At 53.0% G+C, this 22,521-nt stretch overlaps 8 protein-coding genes across 8 annotated transcripts; 5 read left to right on the forward strand and 3 right to left on the reverse strand.

The window, feature by feature from the left end:
- Positions 1 to 525, forward strand: CCOS01_11515 (uncharacterized protein; the record flags this gene model as incomplete). Its single annotated transcript, XM_060459668.1, has 2 exons — positions 1 to 35; positions 96 to 525. 2 exons carry the CDS (start codon positions 1 to 3, stop codon positions 523 to 525), a joined length of 465 nt encoding a protein of 154 aa, XP_060309499.1.
- A 1,951-nt stretch (positions 526 to 2,476) lies between these two features.
- On the forward strand, positions 2,477 to 3,331 carry CCOS01_11516 (uncharacterized protein; the record flags this gene model as incomplete). The annotated part of the gene is made up of 1 exon (XM_060459669.1): positions 2,477 to 3,331. The coding sequence occupies one exon, from the start codon at positions 2,477 to 2,479 to the stop codon at positions 3,329 to 3,331; it is 855 nt and encodes a 284-aa protein (XP_060309500.1).
- A 1,527-nt stretch (positions 3,332 to 4,858) lies between these two features.
- On the forward strand, positions 4,859 to 6,160 carry CCOS01_11517 (uncharacterized protein; the record flags this gene model as incomplete). The annotated part of the gene is made up of 3 exons (XM_060459670.1): positions 4,859 to 4,882; positions 4,978 to 5,213; positions 5,287 to 6,160. The coding sequence occupies 3 exons, from the start codon at positions 4,859 to 4,861 to the stop codon at positions 6,158 to 6,160; spliced, it is 1,134 nt and encodes a 377-aa protein (XP_060309501.1).
- A 960-nt stretch (positions 6,161 to 7,120) lies between these two features.
- Positions 7,121 to 10,780, forward strand: CCOS01_11518 (GRIP domain-containing protein; the record flags this gene model as incomplete). Its single annotated transcript, XM_060459671.1, has 3 exons — positions 7,121 to 7,640; positions 7,715 to 10,664; positions 10,729 to 10,780. The coding sequence occupies 3 exons, from the start codon at positions 7,121 to 7,123 to the stop codon at positions 10,778 to 10,780; spliced, it is 3,522 nt and encodes a 1,173-aa protein (XP_060309502.1).
- Positions 10,781 to 11,662: 882 nt separating this feature from the next.
- On the forward strand, positions 11,663 to 12,624 carry CCOS01_11519 (short chain dehydrogenase; the record flags this gene model as incomplete). The annotated part of the gene is made up of 2 exons (XM_060459672.1): positions 11,663 to 11,759; positions 11,813 to 12,624. The coding sequence occupies 2 exons, from the start codon at positions 11,663 to 11,665 to the stop codon at positions 12,622 to 12,624; spliced, it is 909 nt and encodes a 302-aa protein (XP_060309503.1).
- A 1,691-nt stretch (positions 12,625 to 14,315) lies between these two features.
- Positions 14,316 to 17,277, reverse strand: CCOS01_11520 (uncharacterized protein; the record flags this gene model as incomplete). The annotated part of the gene is made up of 2 exons (XM_060459673.1): positions 14,316 to 15,648; positions 15,701 to 17,277. 2 exons carry the CDS (start codon positions 17,275 to 17,277, stop codon positions 14,316 to 14,318), a joined length of 2,910 nt encoding a protein of 969 aa, XP_060309504.1.
- Positions 17,278 to 17,961: 684 nt separating this feature from the next.
- CCOS01_11521 (uncharacterized protein) lies at positions 17,962 to 19,551 on the reverse strand (the record flags this gene model as incomplete). The annotated part of the gene is made up of 4 exons (XM_060459674.1): positions 17,962 to 18,295; positions 18,360 to 18,773; positions 18,841 to 19,224; positions 19,298 to 19,551. The coding sequence occupies 4 exons, from the start codon at positions 19,549 to 19,551 to the stop codon at positions 17,962 to 17,964; spliced, it is 1,386 nt and encodes a 461-aa protein (XP_060309505.1).
- Positions 19,552 to 20,637: 1,086 nt separating this feature from the next.
- Positions 20,638 to 21,654, reverse strand: CCOS01_11522 (methyltransferase domain-containing protein; the record flags this gene model as incomplete). Its single annotated transcript, XM_060459675.1, has 1 exon — positions 20,638 to 21,654. The coding sequence occupies one exon, from the start codon at positions 21,652 to 21,654 to the stop codon at positions 20,638 to 20,640; it is 1,017 nt and encodes a 338-aa protein (XP_060309506.1).
- Between the last annotated feature and the right edge of the window lie 867 nt (positions 21,655 to 22,521).

Below are 22,521 nucleotides of genomic sequence, written 5' to 3' on the forward strand. Positions count from 1 at the left end.
ATGTCACTTTTGGGCCTTGTGGTGACGGCATCCCAGTGGATACCATCTTCCATGGATCATCATTGATCATGGGGAGTTGACATGTGCAAGCGCAGATGCCACAGAAAGCTTGCGACAATAACACTTTGCAATGAGCTGAAGCTATCCGTACTTGCTCTGGTAATGATAGTGTCCCTGCTGTTCGTTTGGCCGACACCCATCTCTGCCCAAGCAACATGGCATTTCAACAACACTCACACTCACTTGTACAGCAAGCATCACATAGACTCCAACACAGTCGACAACTTGACAGTGCTGATCGCCGCTACGGATCGCCCTGTTCCCTGCATTCCCGCGCATCCTACGGTGCCTACGTGCTCGCTTCTCCTCACTTACACGCACAGCTCTCCAGCTTTCGTCCACCATGAAACCCCCCAATCTCGCGGGCCTAGTCACCGTCTGCACATCATGTCGCACTCTCTCCCTTTCTGCGCAGTACCTCTCCGCCGAGGGAATACAACGTCAAAACTCACAATTCACTTGTAACTTGAGAGGCAGTGACAGCAACTACAATGGGCAGCATCTGCGAACCGAGTGACGTCTAGACCACTGGCCAAGTCCTATTTCACGCAGCTCCTCCCAGGTCCTCCATCCAACCCTCCCGACTCACTGCTTTGCGGCCTGCGGCTTGCCTGCCGCTTCGAGGACACTTTGCTGTTGATCCGAATTGATTCAAATAAATTCGATACATGCGACCAGCGGGTACATTGCAGACCTCCGACCGCGAGACACCTTTGCGCCATGCGGACCAACGGATCGCGTGTGGACTGTATCGTCCTGCCATCGGCCCTCAATCAGCCGCCGACCCCCTTTCCGCCCGGGCTTCAACCGCATCCAGATCTCGATAATTCCGCTCGCCGTCTACGGAGTACACTAACGGGACCTGGACCCTCGGGAATACGATTCTCTCTGTGTCTCGCCTTTTTTTTCCCCACTTGCGTAAAGGACAAGAGATTGCGCGGTCCGGTGGTCCCGGTTCGCCCTCCACCGTTCGCCGATTGAAGAAATACCAAGAGCCCGAAAAGAGCACCAGCATCTTCCGTGTTCGGCGGATCACTTACCCAGAGTTGCAACGACGGTTGGCATTCATTTGTTACCATACGACAGTCCGACCCCCCGAGAAGAAAAAACGGAAAAAAGTGCAGCAAGAAAATCAGCAAAGAACCGGCGCGCATACTCGTCCCGTTCCCTAAGACACGACCTGCACATCGCGGCGGCCGGCGCAACGCACTCGCGGAGGGCCTCCCGGGCGGTCTACCTGCAGGATCTGTGCTGTACTGTGCCTCTGAGCAGCAAACGCGCATATCAGTATCCCGTACGGAGTACTTCGTACATGACAACTCAACCCTATACTACGTGACTACCTACCCTGCTGCCTTAGTTTGAGGAGCTGAGGTGGTAGGAAGAGGACCCTGCAGCTCTTGTCCTCCGAGAAGCTAAACCTCTCTTGGAGTCTTGAGAGGAAATAAGGCGGGGTTTAACCTTGAGCGGACTATTTTTGCAGCTGGAGTTGGCTACTGGCACCGCTGGCAGGCCGCAGAGTGGCAGAGGCAGACTTTCAACTTGCGCGCAACTATCCGTACAGAGGCAGAGTGTGGTTCGCATGGTCTCGGTTCGTCCCTTTTCTTGCAGGAGAATTGCTTTTTCCTCCTCCTTTACCTCTCCTCTTGTTGTTCCTCCCCTGTCAACATCCAGTCACAAGCACATGCTTTCCAACGGCGCGAATGTGACGGGCTGTTTGTATCCGCATCTTGCTGGAAGTTTGCTCTCCCCTCCAGGGGCCCTCCACAATGTTTGCCTGTCAATTTGACATGCCCACATCCCCTCCTAGCGCCCTAACGTCGCTTACCGTGGAGAACTTTGATGTGGCGATGAGAGGGGGGCTAGCACTCCACGTCGGTCTGCAGGACGTGCAGCTCGCGCACATTGGCACGTTGTTGGCGCGCAAGGCACGTTTGGCGACACAGTTGTAACGGTTTGTGACGAGTCAAGACATGCATGCCCTTTTTGTTTCGTTGTGTCTTTGTCCAGAATTGCATAGTTTTGTCTGTCAATTGTGACGCGAACCCTCGGCTGCGCAGGTTGCCCTAGTTGGGAACGACTCGGACAGCCATGGTTGTGTTGTGGATGTCTTGACAGATCGATCTGGAGTGGCTTAATGAGTCCGGGATGCTCACTCATCGCCGAGTGATTGTCTCTTGGCGTGGTTTCTGCCTCATCTTGACTGTAGTGACTATCGACATACTCTGAATCTATGGTGACTCACGACGAGGCTCACAAATTCCAGCAGCTGCGAAGCTCGCGACATATATCAACCTTGCTGGCGACTAGGCCACCAGCACTTGCTATTCCATCATCGCCAGAAAGAGCTCACCATGACGAGAACCTTTCCAAGACATTCAAACTACTCACAACATCTAGATCAAATAGGCCTATCATGCCCTCTAGTAACCCCAACGCAGAACGCCCTCCAGCGCCCGCCCACCGCCCTGCCGTCCTCTTAGAGACAAACCCATTCTACATCGACATGAGCCAAGGTACGCACCGCAAGGCCCTCCCACCCTTCACCTCCACCCTCACCCGTGGAAAGAAACCCAGCCTCCGCCCTCGCTCCTCAGCAGAGATCTTCGCAGAGCTACAAGCCGAACAGAATAACCGTCCCGCAGAGCACGTCGCCTCCCGCCCATCAACACCAACGCCATGCCGTCGTCCACGAACCCCCAAGACGCATTCACCACGTAGCAGTAGCAGCAGCAGCAGCAGCCCTTCCCAGGACTTCAAAACTCCAGAAAGTAACCACAGCACACCCCGCAAGCGCATCATCCTGCCCCAACCCCCCGCCGTCACCTCCTCGGGTTCCTCGCACCGCAGCATCGACATGGACGGCGACATCCACATGAAGAACACAACCCCAGAAACCCACCCCCACGCCGCCCTCCGCGCCCTCGTAACGCAAACAGTCACCGAGACCTTGTCCCTCGAACGCGCGCGTCTGGTAGACGAGATCCGTCGACAGGTCCTCACTTCTCTAGAACGACAGATCGGACCGCTTGTAAGGGAGAACTTTGAGGCTGCGTTGGCGGAGGCGTTGGAGGAGCCGTTTGAGGGAGGGGAGGGGGGAAGGAAGAGGGAGGTCGCTGTTGTTAGGGTCGTCAGGGAGCGGTTGAGGGGGTTGAGTTGTGACGGGCTTGTGGAGGTTTTTTGTAATGAGGAGGTTTTGGGGGTGCTTAGGAGGTTGGTTGGGGTTATTGAGGCGGAGGTTTTGATGCAGGGGTGGGATGTTGTTGGGTAGGGCGGTATAAGGTAGGTTGAGGCCGTGGTGATGTTGGGTGGTGGTGATGGAAAGAGTAGATAGTCAAGTTGCCCATGAGATTTATATTCGTTTGTGCTCGATACTTGAGGTGAGGTTCGCGAGCTTGGTAGTTCTCCGTATAATCTGCTGGCTGGTACGGGAGATCCCATATGGAAAATCTTAGAGTCCTTCGATACTCCTATGGCACATCTTGGACATTGAAGCATCCGAGTAATTCGGCCATACTAGAGTTGGGAGATGGTTTCTGGCTTGATTGGTCGTTGAAGTTGACTTCGAATGAGAGACTAACGATGGTCATTGTAAGTCTTTCAGTGGACTCATTCATTCTCAATAGTGATTTCGTCGTCTAGCTTTCGATTTTGATCACACAACATGAGAGTCTGTTTCGGGTTCAAGATATATCGAGGACTCAAGTCAACTTTTATCGCATTGGTCAGTTGCCTCCAGCCTGATGCTACTTTGTTTTCTTTTCTTTGAGGCCACGTCACTGCGAGATCGTGAGGGAACATTATGGGTTATTTGATTATGGCTAGTAGCCTATGCTCTTAGCAGCGAACTTCAGTCTCATCTGAACGCATCTTATCCCGAGCCTCGGTGCTTGGTTCATGTTTTGTTTCTACCTTACCTTGGTCCTTGTTGTACGAAGGCAGCTTCTCAAGCGAGCATGAGACATGGCCACAGTTCGGTTCAAGAAAAGTGTAGACTGAGTGTACATGAAGTCTCTGTGAAGATTGACTGCGGAGCATTATTGCTTAGTTGTTTTCCACCTCTTCGCTGGCTTTCCTTGTCAGATTTTCTATCGATATTCGTTGATCACGTAACTCTTGAGAAACAATTGAGGCTCATTATATGTATTACGGATATTGATATTCCCAGAACCAGCGTCTCACTTAGAAGCCCAATATTTCCACCATAGATAGACCGGATGTGTTTGACTCTAAGCAGTTTTGTTGTTGAGGCTACCACTTAATGGTGTTTTATCACCCTTCATGTATCTTAATTAAGGTGAGGTCCTTGAGGCTGATATTCCACAGGACAGCTGAGGCTTGATCCCGGAGCTGTCAGGACGCTAAAACAGCTCTATGTTAGTGGTGGCAGGGAGAGCTCGGGCCCACTGTTTCCTCATTCAGCGCCGGGGACAGCTGTTCGCTGGTGCCCTGGGAGGCTGCGTCATAACCTAACAGCTGTCCAACTGCCTGAGGTGGACACCAGACCTAAGGTGGACCATTTGTGTCACGAAAGCTCCTCCCCTCCCAGGCCATCACCACCTCAGCCTCTCGACCTCCCCGATCCCGCACCTCTTCCCGCCGACCACAGCTGCCACGAGGACCACACATACGGCGGCGCTGCTCGTCCGATCTCCCACTGCGCATAACATTGCATCCGCCGCGATTCTTCATACTCCATTTTGTTTGACTTGCGCTTCTCCCCTGTCTTTTCTGCTACGGTCCCTCGAATTGGGCCATGCCGCTTTGAGCACGGCACGTGTCCGCATCATCTTTCGCCATGGTCTCCTTCTGGCCCTGGAGGGTACGTCAGCCACGACCTAGGACCTCCTCTCATTATGCGCATGATGCGCGCTTTCTGTAATGGACCGGATGAACCGCTGACTTTCCGATTCACAGCGTGACGACTCCTCCCCCGCCTCCTTCGAGAAGACCCTTTCTGCGCTGTCTACCAAGATCACAGACACCCAAGCGAGACTCGATGGCGCGCGCGCCACCTCCCGTCGCATCAGAGTGCTCTGGTCCTTGTACCTCGCCTTTGCCTACCTCGTCTACTCCATCGTCATCTTCCTCGTGGTAGGATGGAACGACATGGGCGCCTCAGAATGGACTGGCGTCGCTGGAGGCCCTCTCCTGTACGTTGTTCTTCTACCTCTCTCATGGAAATCTGGCTGCGCGAACATGAGACACTGACCATGCCCTCCTCAGCATCTACCTCACGCGAACAACCGTCACGGCCGTGTTCAACTACCGCATCGATTCTCTATCCGCTCGCCTCAAGGAGCAGCAGGCCGAGCGCGCAAAGACGATCCAGAAGCTCAAGGACGCCACAAAGTACAACTCCACCCTGGAGCTCCTCGAAAAGTACGGAGGCGACGAAGGCAAGGGCAAGAACAAGAAGCAGAACGCAGGGGACGATGATAAGAAGCCGCGACAGCAGCAGCAGCAGGGCGGCAGGCAACACGAAGTCGCCGCTCCTGGAGGCCGGACGAACATGGTACCCCCTCCTACCGCCAACATTCAACGCCGCGACGGTCCCCCTCCTGGCTTCCAAGCCGGACGTCCCCCGCAGCAGCCGCCCAACGGCCTCGAACCCACTGAAGAATTCGCGCCAAACGCCTACGCCCACCCGCCTCCACCGCCGCCCCAGTCGCAGCAATTCGCGCAAGCCGAGGGTCTGCCGGGCTCGTCGCACTGGTACGACCGCATCATGGACCTCCTCCTCGGCGAGGACGAGACGGCATCCAAGAACAGGATCGCCCTCATTTGCAAAACTTGCAGGCTGGTCAACGGGCAGGCCCCACCGGGCACAAAGGCCCTCTCAGATATCGGCACGTGGAAGTGCATGGGCTGCGGGGCCACGAACGGCGAGATGGAGGAGGGAAAACGCATCATGCAGGAAGTGCTCGGCTCCTCGCGGGGGGATGATGTTCCCACAGGCGAGGAGTTCAAGGAGTCTGATGATGATGTTCCTATCAAGGAGGAGGAGGATTCTGATGAGCAAGCTGCCGGCGTGAAGACGACGGGACGACAGGGTGGGTCGGCGGCGGCGAAGAAGCGGAAGGGCAAGGGCGGTAAATGACTTGAAAAACAAAATGGGGTGTGGTGATGGGGAACCGCTGCGCTGGCTAGCTATAGCCGATTATTTCATACCATAGTCACAGCATACAAAATAGAAAACACATCGACAGATTTTTGATTATTGTGCCGTCATCTCGTGGGAGACACTTACGCGTTAATGTCCACATGCGTTCCGGGACTCGGGGGCTTGAAGCCGGGATGCACCGTAGCACCGCAGTACCGGTGGATCGGAGGACCGAATGTGGCTAGTGCTGAGGCTGAACGCTAAAGGGCGCAGAGGTCCCCACACCCGCAACGCAACGCAACGCACCTCGGTGACCCTGGAACAGCTCCCTGCAGGCTGAGCGCCTCACTAAGGTACTACCCAAGGTAAGGTAAAGGTGAGGAAAGGACACTTGTGAATTCAAACCCGCTGCATCCAATGTACGAAGGGTCCCTTGGATGAAATTCCTCCCCGTCCACCACACACCTACACACAAACATACACACACACACACACCATTCGCATTCTCTCGTCCCAAACACCCTCTCCAAAAGACCAGCGCTGGCCCAAACGTTCCTTTTCTCCCTCTCCCTTTCTCCACGTAGTGCTTGCGCCACCAATAATGCAGCGCCCTTCGATCCTCGACATCGACCATTGCGCATAGAGCTCTCTCAGACTTTGAGCCACTTTTACCGTTTACCTTCCCTGCTGCACCTTTGAATTGTAAACGATACACCCAGAGAGGGATTCCATGGTCACAGGGTAATCCCATCATCCCTAGATCGGCAACATGTTCCAGGTTCGTCTCTGGTGTTCCTCCCCAAACCCTCTTACTCTCTTTCCACAGACCCTCCTCCCCGGGATAAGAAAACCTTGATCTAGACCTACACGTGGTGGTTTCGCCTCCCTTTTCCTCCCAATCTCCGTTTCTGCCCTCTCTTCTTCCCCCACCCCAAGCAGGACCTGTCCCCGCTGACAATGATGGGAATCCAACAGAGGCTCAAGGGCGCCATCGATCGGACAATCGCGGAGGAACAGGCTCGACAGGAGCAAGCACGACAGCGCATCGAACCAGGCGGAGGCACAGGCACAGGCACCCCGCGCAGGTCCGACTCCACCTCGCGGAGCAACCAGTCGCCCGCCCGACGACCCCGTCCCAAGAAGGCGGCAGCCGACGCCGGCGCAAAGGACGACGGCGGAAGCCCCTCGAACCCGGACCCTGCTGTCTTTGAGGCGGCGTTTGCGCTTGACGACAGCGAGGAACCGAGTCGCGTAGGCACACCGAAGCCTGCTGCGGATAAGGACGGCAATATGGAGAAGAGCGAGGAGAACGTCAAGGATAAGGCGGAGGAGGGCCAGAACGGGGACAAGGACCAGGAGAAGGGTGCTGAGGGCGCTGCTGCTGCTGCTGCTGCGTCGCCGGTTGCTGCGACGGAGATGTCTCCCGAGGTCAAGATGAAGCTTCGCAAGTTGGAGAAGCTGGAGAAGACGTATCCTGGTGTGTATACCACTCTCGCGCGCGCGCACATGCCAACTACTGTGATGGAACTCGGAACGTTAACGAAAGTGCAGAACTCCTCCGATCCTACAGAATCGCCCACGGCCGCGCCACCTCCATCGAGCCTTTTGAGCGTGTACTTAAGGAGCACACCAGCGTCGGTTCGATCCGGGAACCCGAGGCTCTCGTTGAGTATCTCAACTCCTTGAAGCAGAAGGAGCAGATGATTATGGACGAGTATAAGCGGGTGTCGATCGAAAAGGACGACTTTAAGAAGAAGTGCGAAGCCGCCGAGAAGGACGTGGAGAAGTTCAAAAAGGAGGTTGAGGAGCTCAAGGCGGCGCAGGCTGCGCCGCCGACACCTGCATTGGTTCCTCAGACGGAAGAGTCTAGAGACAAGGTGGACGCCGCGACGGACACAAAGGACGACGGCTCCGTCAAGTCTCCCGATGCGTCCGCTGTCAAGTCCCCCCTGCAGCAGGCTCTCGGCATCTTCTCTCCCAAGCAAAAGGCGCAGGAGCCTGGGGCGGAGAAGCCCGACGAGGCTACGGGCGACTTCTTCTCCTACGATGAGGAGGCGCCCAAGTACGAATCCGACATGGCGGCCAAGGACGAGGAGATTGAGAAGCTCAAGGCGCAGGTTGAGACCGTCAAGGCGGAGCTCAAGACAGAGGTCGACTCGCTCAAGGCCGAACTCGCCGCCGCCAAGGAATCCAGTGCCGATCTCACGGAGAATCTCGACAAGGTGACCAAGGAGGCTGGTGAGCTGCGCGATGTGGCTGCCGTCAAGACTTCTCTGGAGACGCAGCTCGAGGCAAGAAACAACGAGATCAAGTCTCTCACTGAACGTCTGGAAGCCTCGCAGAAGCAGCTCAAGGAGGTCGAGGCCAAGCTCAAGGGCGAAGTCGATTCTGCCAAAAAGAACGCAAAGGAGGCACAGTCGAAACTTACACAGTCCAATGCACGCGCAGACAAGGAGGAAGCTCGTGTCAAGGAGGTGGAGGCCGCCAAGACGGACGTGGAGAAGAATATCAAGACTCTCAACGGCCAGATCGAGACCTTGAAGAAGGAGAAGGCTGACAACGAGAAGAAGATCGATGACCTTACTAAGCAGCTTGAGAAGCAGGCGAGCGAATCCGTACCCGCTACCCCAACAACAACTGGGCCGACCGACACGCCCGCAGCTGGAGGTGCTGCCGGTACTTCAAAGAACGCCAAGAAGAACAAGAAGAAGAAGGGCAAGGGCGGTGCTGCTGCCGCCACCGCTGCGACGCCTGCCACGCCCACTACGACCGCAGGAACCGCGACACCGCCCGCAGCTGAGGAGGCCAAGGATGTTGACACGGATGCTCTGGAAGCGGAGATTACTCGTCTCAAGGAGGAAGTCACCACCAAGGACTCCCAGATCGAGAGACTGACGAAGCAGCGCAAGACCGAGGAGGATCTTCGCGAGGAAATTGAGACGCTCCGTGACGAGGTCACCGAGATTGGCCAGGAGCATGTTGTGGCTAAGGAGAAGATCAAGAACCTTGAGGCTGAGAAGAAAGCTCTGCAGACGCGGATCGAGGAGCTTGAGAAGGAGCTTGGGTCTTCGGCAAACGACGCCAAGGCGACGGAGAAGCTCCAAAGCGAATTTGATAACCTCCAGCGCGAATACGAGGATCTCAAGAGCAAGTCTTCGACATTGCAGTCTGACCTCGGCGCCGCGCAACAGCTGGCGCAAAGCAGGTACAAGGACCTCACCGACCTACGCGAGGTACTGCAAAAGGCGCAGCCTGAGATGAAGAGCCTGCGTCAGGACTCTGCTGCGCTCAAGACGACCAAGGAGGAGCTTACCGCGAAGAACGCAGAGCTGCGTAACCTCGAGAAGAAGGAGAAGGATCTCAAGGCAGAAGTGACGAGGGCGCAACGCCTGGCGTCGGACCGCGAGACCGAGATCAAGGCGCTCCGCGGCAAGGTTGAAGCCGAGACGAACAACAAGCTCCGTCTCGAGGATGCCCAGCGGGTGTCTGCACGCGACTTGCGTCGCTCCGAGGCCGAAAAGGTTGAGCTCGCTGCCAAGGAGGAGAAGACGGCCCGGGAGCTCCAGCGGGTGCAGGAAGACGCCAACAAACTCCGGCCCAAGGTCAAGGAGCTCGAAGAGCAAATCGAGAAGCTCGAAAAGGAGAAGAAGTCTCTTCAGGAGGAGGCGGATCTCAAGACGCAGCAGTATTCGAACGCGCAGGGTCTACTGGGCAGCATGCGCGACCAGACAGGCGAGCTGACGATACAGCTCAAGGAGGCGCGGTCGCAGTCCGAGTCGCTCGAGGAGGAGCTGGCTGAGATCCAGAAGCATCTTTCGGAGCGATCGCGTGAGGCGGAGCGGATGCGGGGGCTCCTTGCTGATGTGGACGAGCGCGCCGATAGTAAAGTGCGGGAGATGCGGGCGCGGATGGAGGCTGCGATTGAGGAGCGGGACCGGATGGAGGACGAATCGAGCACGCTCGCGCGCCGCAAGACGAGGGAGACGGAGGAGCTGAAGCAAAAGATTCGCGACCTGGAGCGGGATATCAAGACGCTTTCGACGGAGAAGGAGGAGCTGGAGAGCCGGGAGAGGGAGTGGAGGCGGAGGCGGGAGGAGCTTGAATCCGTGGAAGAGAAGGCCGAGGCGGAGGTCAAGGAGATGCGGTCTGCTGTTTCGGATCTGCGGACGACGCTGGACGCGTCGGAGCAGCAGGTTCGGGACGCCGAGAGGCAAAAGTCTGATTTGAGGAGGTTGCTTGAGGAGTCGAAGCAGAGGTTTGACAAGGTGCATAAGGAGCTCAAGACGGTGCAGACCAAGCTTGGGGCGAGTGTCACAAGCGGTCGGAGTTCGATGGACTCGAATCGGTCTGGGCTGAATGGTGGGCCTGCGGCTGGAGGTGCGGGAGGGTCTGCGGATACGTTGTATCTCAAGACGATTATGTTGCAGTTTTTGGAGCAGAAGGACAATAAGTTGCGGGAGCAGCTTGTGCCTGTTCTGGGGAGGATTCTCAAGTTTGACAAGTAAGTTTTGATCTCCCTTTTGATGTGTAGATGATGGATGTATTTGCTAACATGGGATTCACAGGAGCGATGAGCAAAAGTGGAAGAGTGCTATTCAGCACATCACTGTGAGGTGAGGATAATCAGGGCGTGAGTGTATTAGTTTTGTATGAATAAATACCCAGGATGGCTTCTTCCTATGCACATGATGGTTAGGCTATTTCTACGTGCCGTCAGTGGGGCGTGTCTTTGTTGGTGTTGCTTTGGTGTGATTAGTGGAGGCTCAATGCAAGATAAGGCAAGGTGAGGAAGGCAAGGTGAGCAAGGTGAGGTGAGGTATTGTCGGTGAGGTTGTGTAAGTTTGGGCCGGTCTAGATTGTCAAACTGGCGGGGCAGTCGGCTTACCTCATGCCATGTGCCCCGCCATAGCTCCAGTTCCCCCGCGCCCGGAGCTCTCGCCGGATCTTTCCCTCCGCGGGCCCAGGGGTTGACTGCATGTGGGTGTCGTCATGGAGGAGGCTTCACTGACCTCATCCGCTCGTGTACCCTCCCTATGGCGGACACTAATTCGCTGCCAGCCTTACCTGACGAGAATTTTACGTGTGTAAGTCCGACCGTAGAATCTCGATGACAGGGCTATTTCCCTTAAAAGCACCGCTTGGGGCTTGCTGCAGTTGCTCCCGCGCGTGCATTGCATTGTGTTTAAGATGACACGACAGCCTCTTCCGTGTCTCCCACGCTTCAATTGGCGCCTTCTGCATCTAGTCTCGATTTGTTAGATAACGATGAGATCATCCCGTGTACTTTCCCATCCAGTCGTCACCTCAGTACGAGGATTATATAGCCGCCGCCTTCTGCCCTCAACTTCACCTCTTCTTGTGCTCCCTCACGCCGTCAACACAGCTAAATTGAGTATTTCCACCTCACTCATCACGCGAGCACACGCAACAATCTTTTCTCCCAACACCACACCCACGATCCACATCACATCCCGCAAACACCCCATCCAACAAGCCAAAATGTCTACTGGCCAAAAGACATCCGGCCCCGAGGGCAACAAGCTCTTCACCCGCAACCACCTCTTTGACCTCACTGGCAAAGTCGCTCTCGTCACGGGTACGATACTTCCTCTCCCTCATCCCCCGAGACCGTGGTCTAACCCCCTCCAGGCGGCGGCACAGGCATAGGCCTAATGGCAACCCAAGCCCTCGCCTCCAACGGCGCGAAAGTCTACATCACCTCCCGCAACCAATCCAAGCTCGACAACACCGTCCAAACCTACGGCCAAAACGTCCCCGGCTCCATCGTCCCCATCGTCGCAGACGTCACCAAGAAATCCGACATTGACAAACTCTACAAGGAAATCGAATCAAAGGAACCCGCCCTCGACATCCTCGTCAACAACGCCGGCGTCTCCAGCGCCGCCTTCGAAGTCGAGAGCGACTCCGCGCAGGACATGAAAGCAAGCCTCTTCGACGACGCCTCCGCCGACTTCGAGGACTGGACCGAGACCTACCGCACAAACGTCGCGGCCGTCTTCTACGTCGCCGCGAGCTTCCTCCCCCTCCTGCAGAAATCCACAGACAAGCAGCACGGCTGGTCCGGCACCGTCATCAACATCAGCAGCATCAGCGGCATGATTAAGAAGTCGCAGCACCACTTCTCGTATAACGCGTCCAAGGCGGCGACGATTCACGTGAACCGCATGCTCGCCGAGGAGATTGCGTCCAATGGGTTGAAGATCCGCGTGAACAGTATCGCGCCTGGTGTTTTCCCCAGTGAGATGACGACCAAGGAGCCGGCTGATGAGGAGCAGAAGAGCGAGATTCCAAAGGAGAAGTATGCTGATAAGGTTATTGCGGGACGGCCTGGTCGGGATGAGGATATGGCGTCTACGGTGCTGTTTTTTGCGTGTAATCAGTATTTGAATGGTCAGACGCTTGCTGTTGATGGGGGGTATACTCTTGCTGCTGGGATGTGAGGGGGGTTTAGGTGCATCGTGAGAGGTGGTTGTGGTACAAGGGTTCAACAGGCGTTGGGGTTGTCAAAATATGTTAAGGTATGGTGGGATGCAGATAGAACATCAATCGAGTTTTGAAATCAGAGATGTGTCGAACCCTGATAGGGAGGGAAAGTGAAAAGTGGTTGTCAACAAGCACCGTCCGTTGTAGTCGATGGTTGAGCGGTACAATTCTAGCTTCCAGGAAGCGAGGTTGTATGTTGGCTCACGGTCATACATAATGCCATGGATAGCTTGTTTTTTTGTGCATTTTTCGGTGCGGTACGCTCGGTGCGATGTTGATGTTTGGTGAATACGTGTTGTGTATTCCGTATGTACCGGTGCTTGGTCGCTAGAATGATGAGAGGTCGTGAGTTCAAGTTGAATTATTTTGCCTCTTTTCTTTTCCATTTTAACTTGCTTACGAACGTGGGTTAGGTATCTAGATGTTATTAATCACTTATCTCGAGCTTCTAATGTTGATACTTCGATACTTGACCTTGAGATCGGAAGATATCCAGGAATCTCAACTTAGTTAGGTTGACGAGACCGCCAAGCAGAGTTTTAGCATCTAGCAACAAATAGATAAGTACCTTACCCAGAATCCCAGAGGACCTCCGGCTCCAAGCATGTCGACGGCTTCATCTTCTTGGTGGTACTGTGCCAGGATGGCTTCTCGCTCCTGGAGGCGGGACTCCAACAGCTTGGCGGTGCGCCTTGAGGCCCGGACCTGCTCCGAAATCTTTTCCCACTCGGCGTTGATCATCTTGCCGACAGTGACGATGTTGTCCTTTATAATAATGCCCCAGGCGCCGACCTCTTCCTGATCTAACGTCTTTTCTATTTATGACAAAGAGTACAATTCTTGTAGTGCTATATTGTAGGACGACCCGAAGTAACGGTTAGGAGGGTGGGCTTGATGTTACTTGAGCGGGATTAGGTAGACATAGCGCGCAGAATCTGCCCTTCGCAGTATACGAAAACTCGAAAGTTCCCGTAAACAATGCTAGAACTATGGATATATTCATGAATTACATTACTTTATTATTTGAGTATAATAGCTCGAATATTAAAATACTTATTTTAACAGAGCTAGAAGTTTTAATCGTTATTACTTATTTTTCTAATATAGTTAAATAATTTATTTAAAAAGAACGTTAAATAATTTTAGTATTACTGAGAGACCGGATCTGATAGCGCTATCATATTTTAAAAAAAACAGTTTAAGTAGATATAAAAAGGTTTTTTAACATCTTTGTATATAGCTTATATAAGCGCTAGCGACTGGTACCTGGAAATATGCACGGAAAGATCAGGGCCTAAGTGTTGTTGGCGGAAGCATTACCGTCCTCTGGCCTATAATTACCTTAATGAATAAATGTCCTCGGATTCCTCTGAAATTAGTCATTCGTTCGGATCCTCATGATTGCCATTGTCTGGGGAGTCAACATACACATCCACATCCTCCTCTCTGAGACCCACAGAGATGGCTTGCATAACTTGCTCGTTAAAGTGAACATGTTTTATTTCCCTCCCACGCAGAGGGATTGTAAACTCGTTCTCGTTGAAAGACCGACTTTCTGTTGATTTGGAACCGTTTGGGCTTGTATTCGAGCCCGTAATCATTGGCCCATAAAGCCAGGTCACATCGCAATCTTTCAACCTGGGAATGGTCAGCCGAAAGAAGAAACAGAGACGGAGGAGGGGATTAACCAATTAAGCTTCTCTGGCGACACGGTCTTTAGACCATCCTTAGCCTTCGTCCAAGCACGCCATGCGGCGTTTTCCAAGCGAGCTTTGTTGCCGTATTCGGATCCGTGAGACGCTAGGTATCTCCGAGAGGCCCAAAATTCTCCATCCTTCCATTCATGAGCAAGAAAGTCGACATGAACAGATGGTCTCTCCTCTATAGCAGCCTCATCTTTGGCCAATCTCCTCGGGCAAGAGGAGCCCATGCCATCATTGGCCTTGACTGATGCGAGAAGTTTCATCAGACCGAGCTCCTCGAGTTGCTCAATCACAGACGTATGCCCATTCTCAAGGGCAAAGTCCGCGACGCCCTTGCGGTAGTTGGCCGTCACTGCCCAAACGTCGGCCCCGCATTCCACTAACTTGCGAAGGGTGCTAGGGCTACCGAGTCTAGCAGCTTCGAGTAGGGGCGTAAGAGAAACACCTGTTCTCATTTCCGTGTCAAACCCTCCTTGGCAGTTGCAGAAGTCTATGGCCTTCTCCAAGTCAAAAGCACACGCCAGCCACACTGGATGGGCCGGGCTTCTGGTAGCTGAGTAACACCTTTCCAGCTCCAGTCCCGTGACTCCATCAAAAGCAGCGGTACGACACCAGATCTCGAATATCGAGGAATCTGGATGAGGTCTAATAAAAGTGTCGAATAGCGGCTGAAAAGGGACCTTATAACGATTTTCTCCGCTTAGCCTGGCGTGCTCATGCCAGTACTGGTCCACGTACTTTTTCACTGATTTTTCGGAAATGGGATACGAGGAGATGCCTTTCCCCAACAGCTCCTGGTTGGCGGCTATGCGAGTTGGAGCCAGGCTGGAGCATATGTGCAGCAAACTGTGGTGGGCCAAGGCTGCATGTCCCTTTGACGGGGTGAATGTCTCATCTCCACGGCCCTGGAAATGTTCGAAGAACTCGCGGACTGACAGATGGACAAAGCGGAAGACGTTGAGTGCTGGGTCAATCTCTACCAGATTTCCACAAATGTCCAACAGGTGCTGTGGTTTCAGCGGGATAACCGAGGCCCCGGTAACAAGGGAGATGAAGGCCGCGAATGTCTCCGTTTCTATCGCTTGTTGTCCATAGAGCAGCCATTGAAACACGCCGTTGGCAAGGAGTTTTGCAAATGTCCCAGAGTCTTGGATGGCGCAGTAGATTGCGTAGTATGAGTTGTCAAGGGTTCGTGGGAGGCGGCCAAGCCGAGACTTGAGGTCCTGGTCGAGTTTCGCACGCTTCAACGTCTCGAGCTGCAGGTCTACCCATCTGAACCTTCGATATGTCAGTAGTTTCAATGACTGTTTACTCTTGATAAAACACCTACATTCCCTCAGCCTTCTCTGACAAAACTGACGCAACATCTTGGCGAAGTCCCGGAAGTCCAGGGCCGTAGAGGTTCTCTCGAGAGTCCATGAGCGCACTAACTCTCTCATCAACGAATCGGTTGATATCCACAGAGTTGTGAGCGGCGCTGACTCTGATGTCTGACGTATCGGCTAGCGATGAGATTATATCAACATCGTCACGACTCGAGATAAGAATTTTGACCAGATTCGCAGACTTGTCTCTCACTTCCTTAAGCGAGACGAGAAGGTCCATCCGTTCATCCTCGTCGCATTCATCCAGAGCGTCGATAACGATTGTTAGTGAGGGGTAGATGTCCATGACATGGATGAGAGTGTCTTTGCATTCCTTCAACGACCACTCACGTTCCTCGAAGCCCTCATCTTGTATCTTCTCATACATACTCTTCACTGCTTTGGGGACTGTTCGGTTCGGGGACATAGCTACAGCTTGCCGTAGAAGACTCTGTACAGCGGCTTTGCACTGTCCTCGCAAAGGTTCTCGCGGATCTCTGGCGCAGTAGAAAAAAGCCAGAAGCTCAGCCGATTCAGCTTTTATGGCTTTTATCGAATCGATGACAACCGAGCAGAGCTTTGTTTTCCCGCAGCCTGGGATGCCGTGCAGCCAAAGAATCGTGGACGAACTGCTTCCCCGCCAGCTGCGAAAGGCTTGGTGATGTAACAGCCATTCTCCTGACCCATCCAAACGCCCACGGACCGCAGCCTGGTGATGAGACGGATACGGCAACGTGGAGAGAGACCTCAATATGGTCTGGCGATCAGTTTCTTGGGATAGCTTTAGGAGTTGCGATGTGTCTGCGGCAATCCTGCAAATTGGAGATTTTAGGGCCGATAAGATTTTCTTCATGTCCGTCGTGTATTGAGATTGAGCTTGCTCTGACTCTGCGGCATCTAGCTCACGAATTTCGGCTTCTGCAATCCCCATGCAACGCTCGATTTCGTCCTGCTCGACGGCGACCAGATCGGAAATACTTTTTGTAGCCTCCAAGTCACCGAGCGCGCTTTTCGCCAAGTTTTTAACCGTGCCGTTCGAGTAGTAGTTGGCGCTTCTGTCCAGAAAACGCAGGATACGAGCATACAGTCGAGTGAGTGACTGTTCCAGGAGGCGGGCAATCTTGAGGTTGCGACCCAGATACAGGTCCTCCACGATCGCAGATTGAGCAATGAGATTTACAACCTGGCTCATGTTCTCAGCCATGATGCCGAAAGCCCGCACGTTATCGACGGCCGCCTGGAGGAAGAAGCGAACACAGGCCCAAGGCAGCGCCGCATGAGTAGGGTCATACTGCACAGCTGTATCACCCACAGCCTTGAACCTTTCTACCCAGGCAATAATCTTCTCCAAATAGTCTCTAACGATGTAGGTATGACCATGCCAGGTAAACCTCCACCGCTTTTCCTGTGCCTCGACCTTCTTCTGCTGAGCGGCCTGGAGGATGTCGCTCAACACCTCTGGCCCGTCGGCGTCGACATCGACAAAGGTCTTCAGTCGGCCCTTTTCGTCGGGTGGGAGAGTTTCCAAGGCCCTCGACCACATGTCTTTGCTGCATTTTGTAGTAACTTCAGCGTGAGTTTCCCTACGCTTTTGGGCTCCTTACCTTATCGAATCGACCATGGTCACGTGTTGAATGTTTGGATATACGTCCTTATTCGTGTCCTATTACTCAAGGATCAAGGTCTTAGCGCCGCGGCACCGGTACTGATTCTAATGCCTTTAAGTTGCAAAAAGATACCGAAGTCAGAATTGCTGCCTAACTTTTATTAATAGCGAAGACCTAGCTGAGGCTATCAATGCACCGATAGGCTTAAGTATTATCAGCTTAGTCAGATCACGTCGACGGGTCTAGCGCCTTAGCTTGATATGGGCATGGCTCTAGGGCTCTTATTGTAGCCTGATGCACCCGTGGCGGGAGCACTAGCGTGGCCGGAAGATGGCCGGCCGGCCCGGCCCTGATTAGGTAGCACGTGGTGGTTAAAGCGGTCCCGGAGCTAGAGATAAAATTCACTTCTTACCTAATTGCTTTCGATTAGTTGGTTAGGCCAGCCCGTGACGTATTGATATCTAAGTTCACAAGTAACGAGGGAGACGACTCCAAGAGTCAGCGGGTGGGAGGCGCCCCGTCTCACAACGTTTAGATAGCTGACTATCAAGGATTCTGTGTCTACCATTACTTGCAGGAATCCTTATGGGCAGCCCGCAGAAGGTGAACGGAACTCGTGTTCAGTACTTCTCCGCGACTGCGCCGACCACAGTGACAACGTTATTGTCAAAGTTTGGGGTAACTCTGAAGGTCCGGCTATCCAAATCCCAATCATAAGTGTGCGTCTCATCTTCGCCGCTGCCTCCCAGACCAATGTGAACGCCAAAGATGCTGATGCTGCCCCCGGCATTCTTCGTCTCCTCCAACTTGGTATCGAGGATTTCGGCGGTCGACTCGCCGACCGTGATCTCGTAGCCAAGACCTGCCACGGCAATAGCCTGGCTCGCCCTGGTGAGAGTTTTGATATTGTTTGGGGCGTCCGATCGAAGCTTATACTTGCTCATATCAACGTTCCTGAAAACAAGAATCAGCCATTGTACCAGAAATGATGAGCATAACTGGGGATAGGAGGGAATACCATGGACCGGTGGTAATGCTGATAGCTTGGATAGAATTGTAGGTGACGGTGACTTCGACCTCGGAAGACTCGGAGCCGGTTTCCAAGACGTAGGACTCCTCAGAGTGACTGGCGTCATCACTAAATGAGAACCACCCGGTACCAGCTCCAATATTGCCGTCACCTCCAGTCTGCCCAAATTCGTAGTCCGATGCGTCTCCTTCAACATCGATATTGACTTCGATCCTCTGAGGCGAGCTGTAGTCGCCGTCATTGGCTTCCTGTAGAGCATCCTGCACGAACTGCTTGTAGGATCCAGCTTCGTACAAGGGCAGACGCTGGAAGGACGGTTCCGAAATGTCATCTCCCTGGTGATTCTTGCTGATGATCTCGGCTGTGCTGAGACCATTATCTATTGCAGCGTGCATGTTGTAACTTCAGAGTGTCAGTCCTCGGTCGGTATTAAATCGCAATGTTCACACCATCCCAGCTTGTAACGTACCCGACAAAGTCCATCTCCTCGTTCTTGCCCATGCGGAGGCTGTCTCTATCTTTCTTGACGGCGACAGCCAAGGGGCCTCCCTGATGCAACTGAAGATTGATAATCGTTTGGGAGATGCTGTCGACGTTGTCCTTCGCAGCCATCCGAGCCGGAGCATTGCCGCTCTGAACCCAAACATTGAATGCCTTGTCGGTCAACCCGCGGTCAGTATCTCGCCTCCATTGCGCATGGGCGTTGTCTTGTTCTTTGTCAAAAGCTTTCTGGTAGGTGGCTTGTTTCTTCAAGGCATCCAGAAAGTTGGCATCCAAAGCAGGGTTAGATTTTCCTCCCTTCTGTTCGTTAGCAGAGTTACTGTAGTGCAGCAGAGGACTTTCCTTACCAGGTCTACCCAGTTCAAGTAGCTAGAACATGGCTTTAGCACGGGCGGTATCCTCACACAATGTAAAGTTACACTCACAGGCCGATTGCCTTGTCGTACCCATGCAGAGCAGACGGACTGTAGAAGACGCTGTTGGTAGACAATAAGTTGTTGCCGAGGCTGTACAATCCCCGCGCAGTGTAAGCGCCAGGAACGTTGTTGCCGGCCAGAGGACCCTTCTGGGCTTCGGTCGCCAAGAAGAAGATCTTGTTGTCACTTCTAACTCCAGACTCCTGTCGGATGGCATCGCCGTACTGGAGCCAGAAGAGCTGGGAAACTTCGTCGGAAGCCATGGTGGTTTGTAGGACTTGAAAGGAGGTGAGTCCTAAAGTTTGTGTGCTGCAAAATGTAGAGATAAGATGAGGATGGGATATTGAGGTGGGGATTGAGAGAATGCAGAAGACCTTTATACTTCAGTCAAACTATCTTTGATTGTTGCACTTATGAAGAGGAGTTCTTATTTGTGTACCTTTTCTTTCTTGGGGATCGCACGCAATTCGGAGGAATGCTTCAGGATCCGCAGTACTGTTGTCCCTGACTGGCTGCTGGGCACCATTCGGTTTTGCCAGGCCGAAGTCGCATTCCATCCATGATCTTGGCAGTTTATATGGCCCATCAACCAGGTCCAACCAGTCTCAGACCTCGGTAATCGACTTTTATGACTGGAAGAGGTTAGAGAACTGTCTGCCAAGTCTCAAGTACCGTTGTCGCATAAGAACCAATCCCAAGGCTGGGAGTCGTTGGTGGTTTCAAGATATGGACTAGATCTTAGACAGAATGGGGCATATTTCCCATCATGAGAAATTCTATCTGATAAGATATGTCTCATCTTGTTACAAGATCAAATCGAGATGCATGGGGTGAGGGCAAGATGGCTTTAACTAACGCTTTGTGGCTGGCTTCTACACCCACTGCATCGTGCCTTGAGAGCCCTTGATAGCCTCCGAAATGATGTGTCTGGGTGGCTGAGACAACAACAGTATTATTCTGCCGTGCAATGCTAAAGTTCTCCAGAAATTTCACGATACGGGGAGTCGGGATGAGACAAGACCTATTGAGAACCTTGGGTACGTGTACCACATCGCCCTCTAAGCATGATTAGCAGTACTCTAAGCTCCTGACATGTCACATGAATGATTGAGTTTATTGTGAGGTTTGTCGGAACTTTTAGTAAACCGCATGGGAAGCTACATCGATTGAAGGGCAGAGAACTTACATTGCTTATCAACATCTCAAAAAGGAGTCAAATCTCGAACTCGTCATCAAGGGCACATGCCCGGCTCTGCTTAGTCAAATTTGAACATAATTTGTCTCATAAATTCCTCTAATCAATCTGTGCCCAATCTGCCTTGGCATCATCGTTGTTCTTCTCTGGCGCTTCAATTGGCATTACCCTCTTCGCCTGCCTTCAAAGGCTTCCGTCCATAGATGACATATCCATTCCAGTACGCATGTATACGTGTGTCTGCCAACTCTTTTCTCACTTGCGCGCAGAGTATCAATGCCTCTTCTTTGGACCAATCCATGTAACGGGTCAGCAGCGCTAGAGTTAGGCCCTCCAAACCGCCCGAGAGCATGGAGCGGTTCCAGTCACCAAGCTCCTTGAGCTTCTTGTCCTTGGGCCACCCCGTGGACGGGAACTTGAACGGAACCCTCCTCACGTCCTCAAATCCCATCTCCTCCATCTTGCCAACCAACTGAACCGTCTCCTTGTCAACGGGGCGCCCAATCTTGGTGCAGGCTTCGACCAAAAGATCGCCCCATTTATCCATGGCTGTGCCTTTCATCGTATCATCATCAGCGACCGGAGGCCAGTGGCTATCTTGAATTTCAAAGTAGCCACCGGGCTCGAGGTGGTCGTACGCCTGCTTGATGATGTTGTTCCAGTCTGAAAAGCTCGCATTCATGTTTCGGCAGAGGATAAAGTCAAAGGGATTGGTCCAGGTCCACTCCTTTTCCAAGTCGTCCACCTCGAAGCTGCAGTTGGGGGGAACGAAACCGGGCTGGATAGGGCTGAGGTCGACGCCGAGGACGGTGGCCTCCGGGAATGTCTCCGCGTAGTCGAGGGCCCAGGTCCCAGTGCCGGTTCCGATGTCGAGGACTCTCTTAGCTTTTGTGCCGTCGTTCTTGGGACACAGACAGAAGGCATTGTCGAGCGCCAACATCCAGATATGATTGACAATGTCAAGACGATCTTGCTCGCGCTCGTCGTTCGGGAAAACGTACTTTCCATCGCTCATGCGATGGTACGTCCGTCCGTTCTCACGGCGGTAATCCAGAATGCTCGATCTCAGCGATGCGCTGGATTCGTCTGTTGAGACACCGCCGATGGAGGAGGCGTCGTCGATTCCAGAGTCATCTGCCTCAATGGGCGGCTGATCTTCATTTTGTTGCATGTTTGATAGCCCGTTGGTCTTGTGAACGTGCTGAGTTGAAGTTGGGGGCTGCTGGCACGATTTATGGAATGAATGAATATGGGCGTGATGTGGTTCTGGAGACGATCGTCTTATTTTACCCCTCTTTTTCGAAAGAGCCCCTGACTTTATACAGCTTCTCCGCTTTTTCAATCACATTTCTGTTGATTGAGAAGATAACAACTGTTCAAGTGTGCTCTGTTGGTTGAAAGTTCCAAGACGCAACTTCCAAGTTGGGATCCCAGCCCCGGCCAATTAGCGAGGGTACCGTAACCTCGGCTCGGATATAGGCCAGGATCTTCAACCTTGCCAAGATTAAAGGCATTGAGCGAAGATTACAAGCTCACATGGTAAGAGCAGATCAACAGATATACTACGAGATGATGAAAGACGTTCCTGTTGTTGGATCATACATTCTGGGTAACCCACTGAATGTGAACTACCTTACACAGTTAAGCAGCCCAGGGTGGGGAGGGGAGCTATTTATCCATGACTAAAAGCCAGAGGCCCACCTTTAATGGCTGCAGATAGTTCAATTAGTCTTTTCCTAATCACTATCTGGTCGATAATGGATTTTGAGCCAATAGTAACACTCTTACTCCTAATTCATAGGAATCGTGTTAGTTGGGTCTAGATATTTCGGGGGAACATTGGTGTTGGCTCAACATTCTAAGCAAGAGGGGCTTCAGCAAGGCCATGAAACGACATTCAGGAAATCCATAGCTTAGCGATGTTGACTTCACTAGTAGCACAATTGATTTGTGCTCCAGCAAATTCATATTGATGACGTGCAAAAGTTGCGGCAATATCTTCAACGTAGTTGAGACTAGCCATTTCAACAATCAACTC

Source organism: Colletotrichum costaricense (genome assembly GCF_030867565.1).
Source record: "Colletotrichum costaricense strain IMI 309622 chromosome Unknown Scaffold_13.1, whole genome shotgun sequence".
NCBI classification, from domain to species: Eukaryota; Fungi; Ascomycota; class Sordariomycetes; order Glomerellales; family Glomerellaceae; genus Colletotrichum; species Colletotrichum costaricense.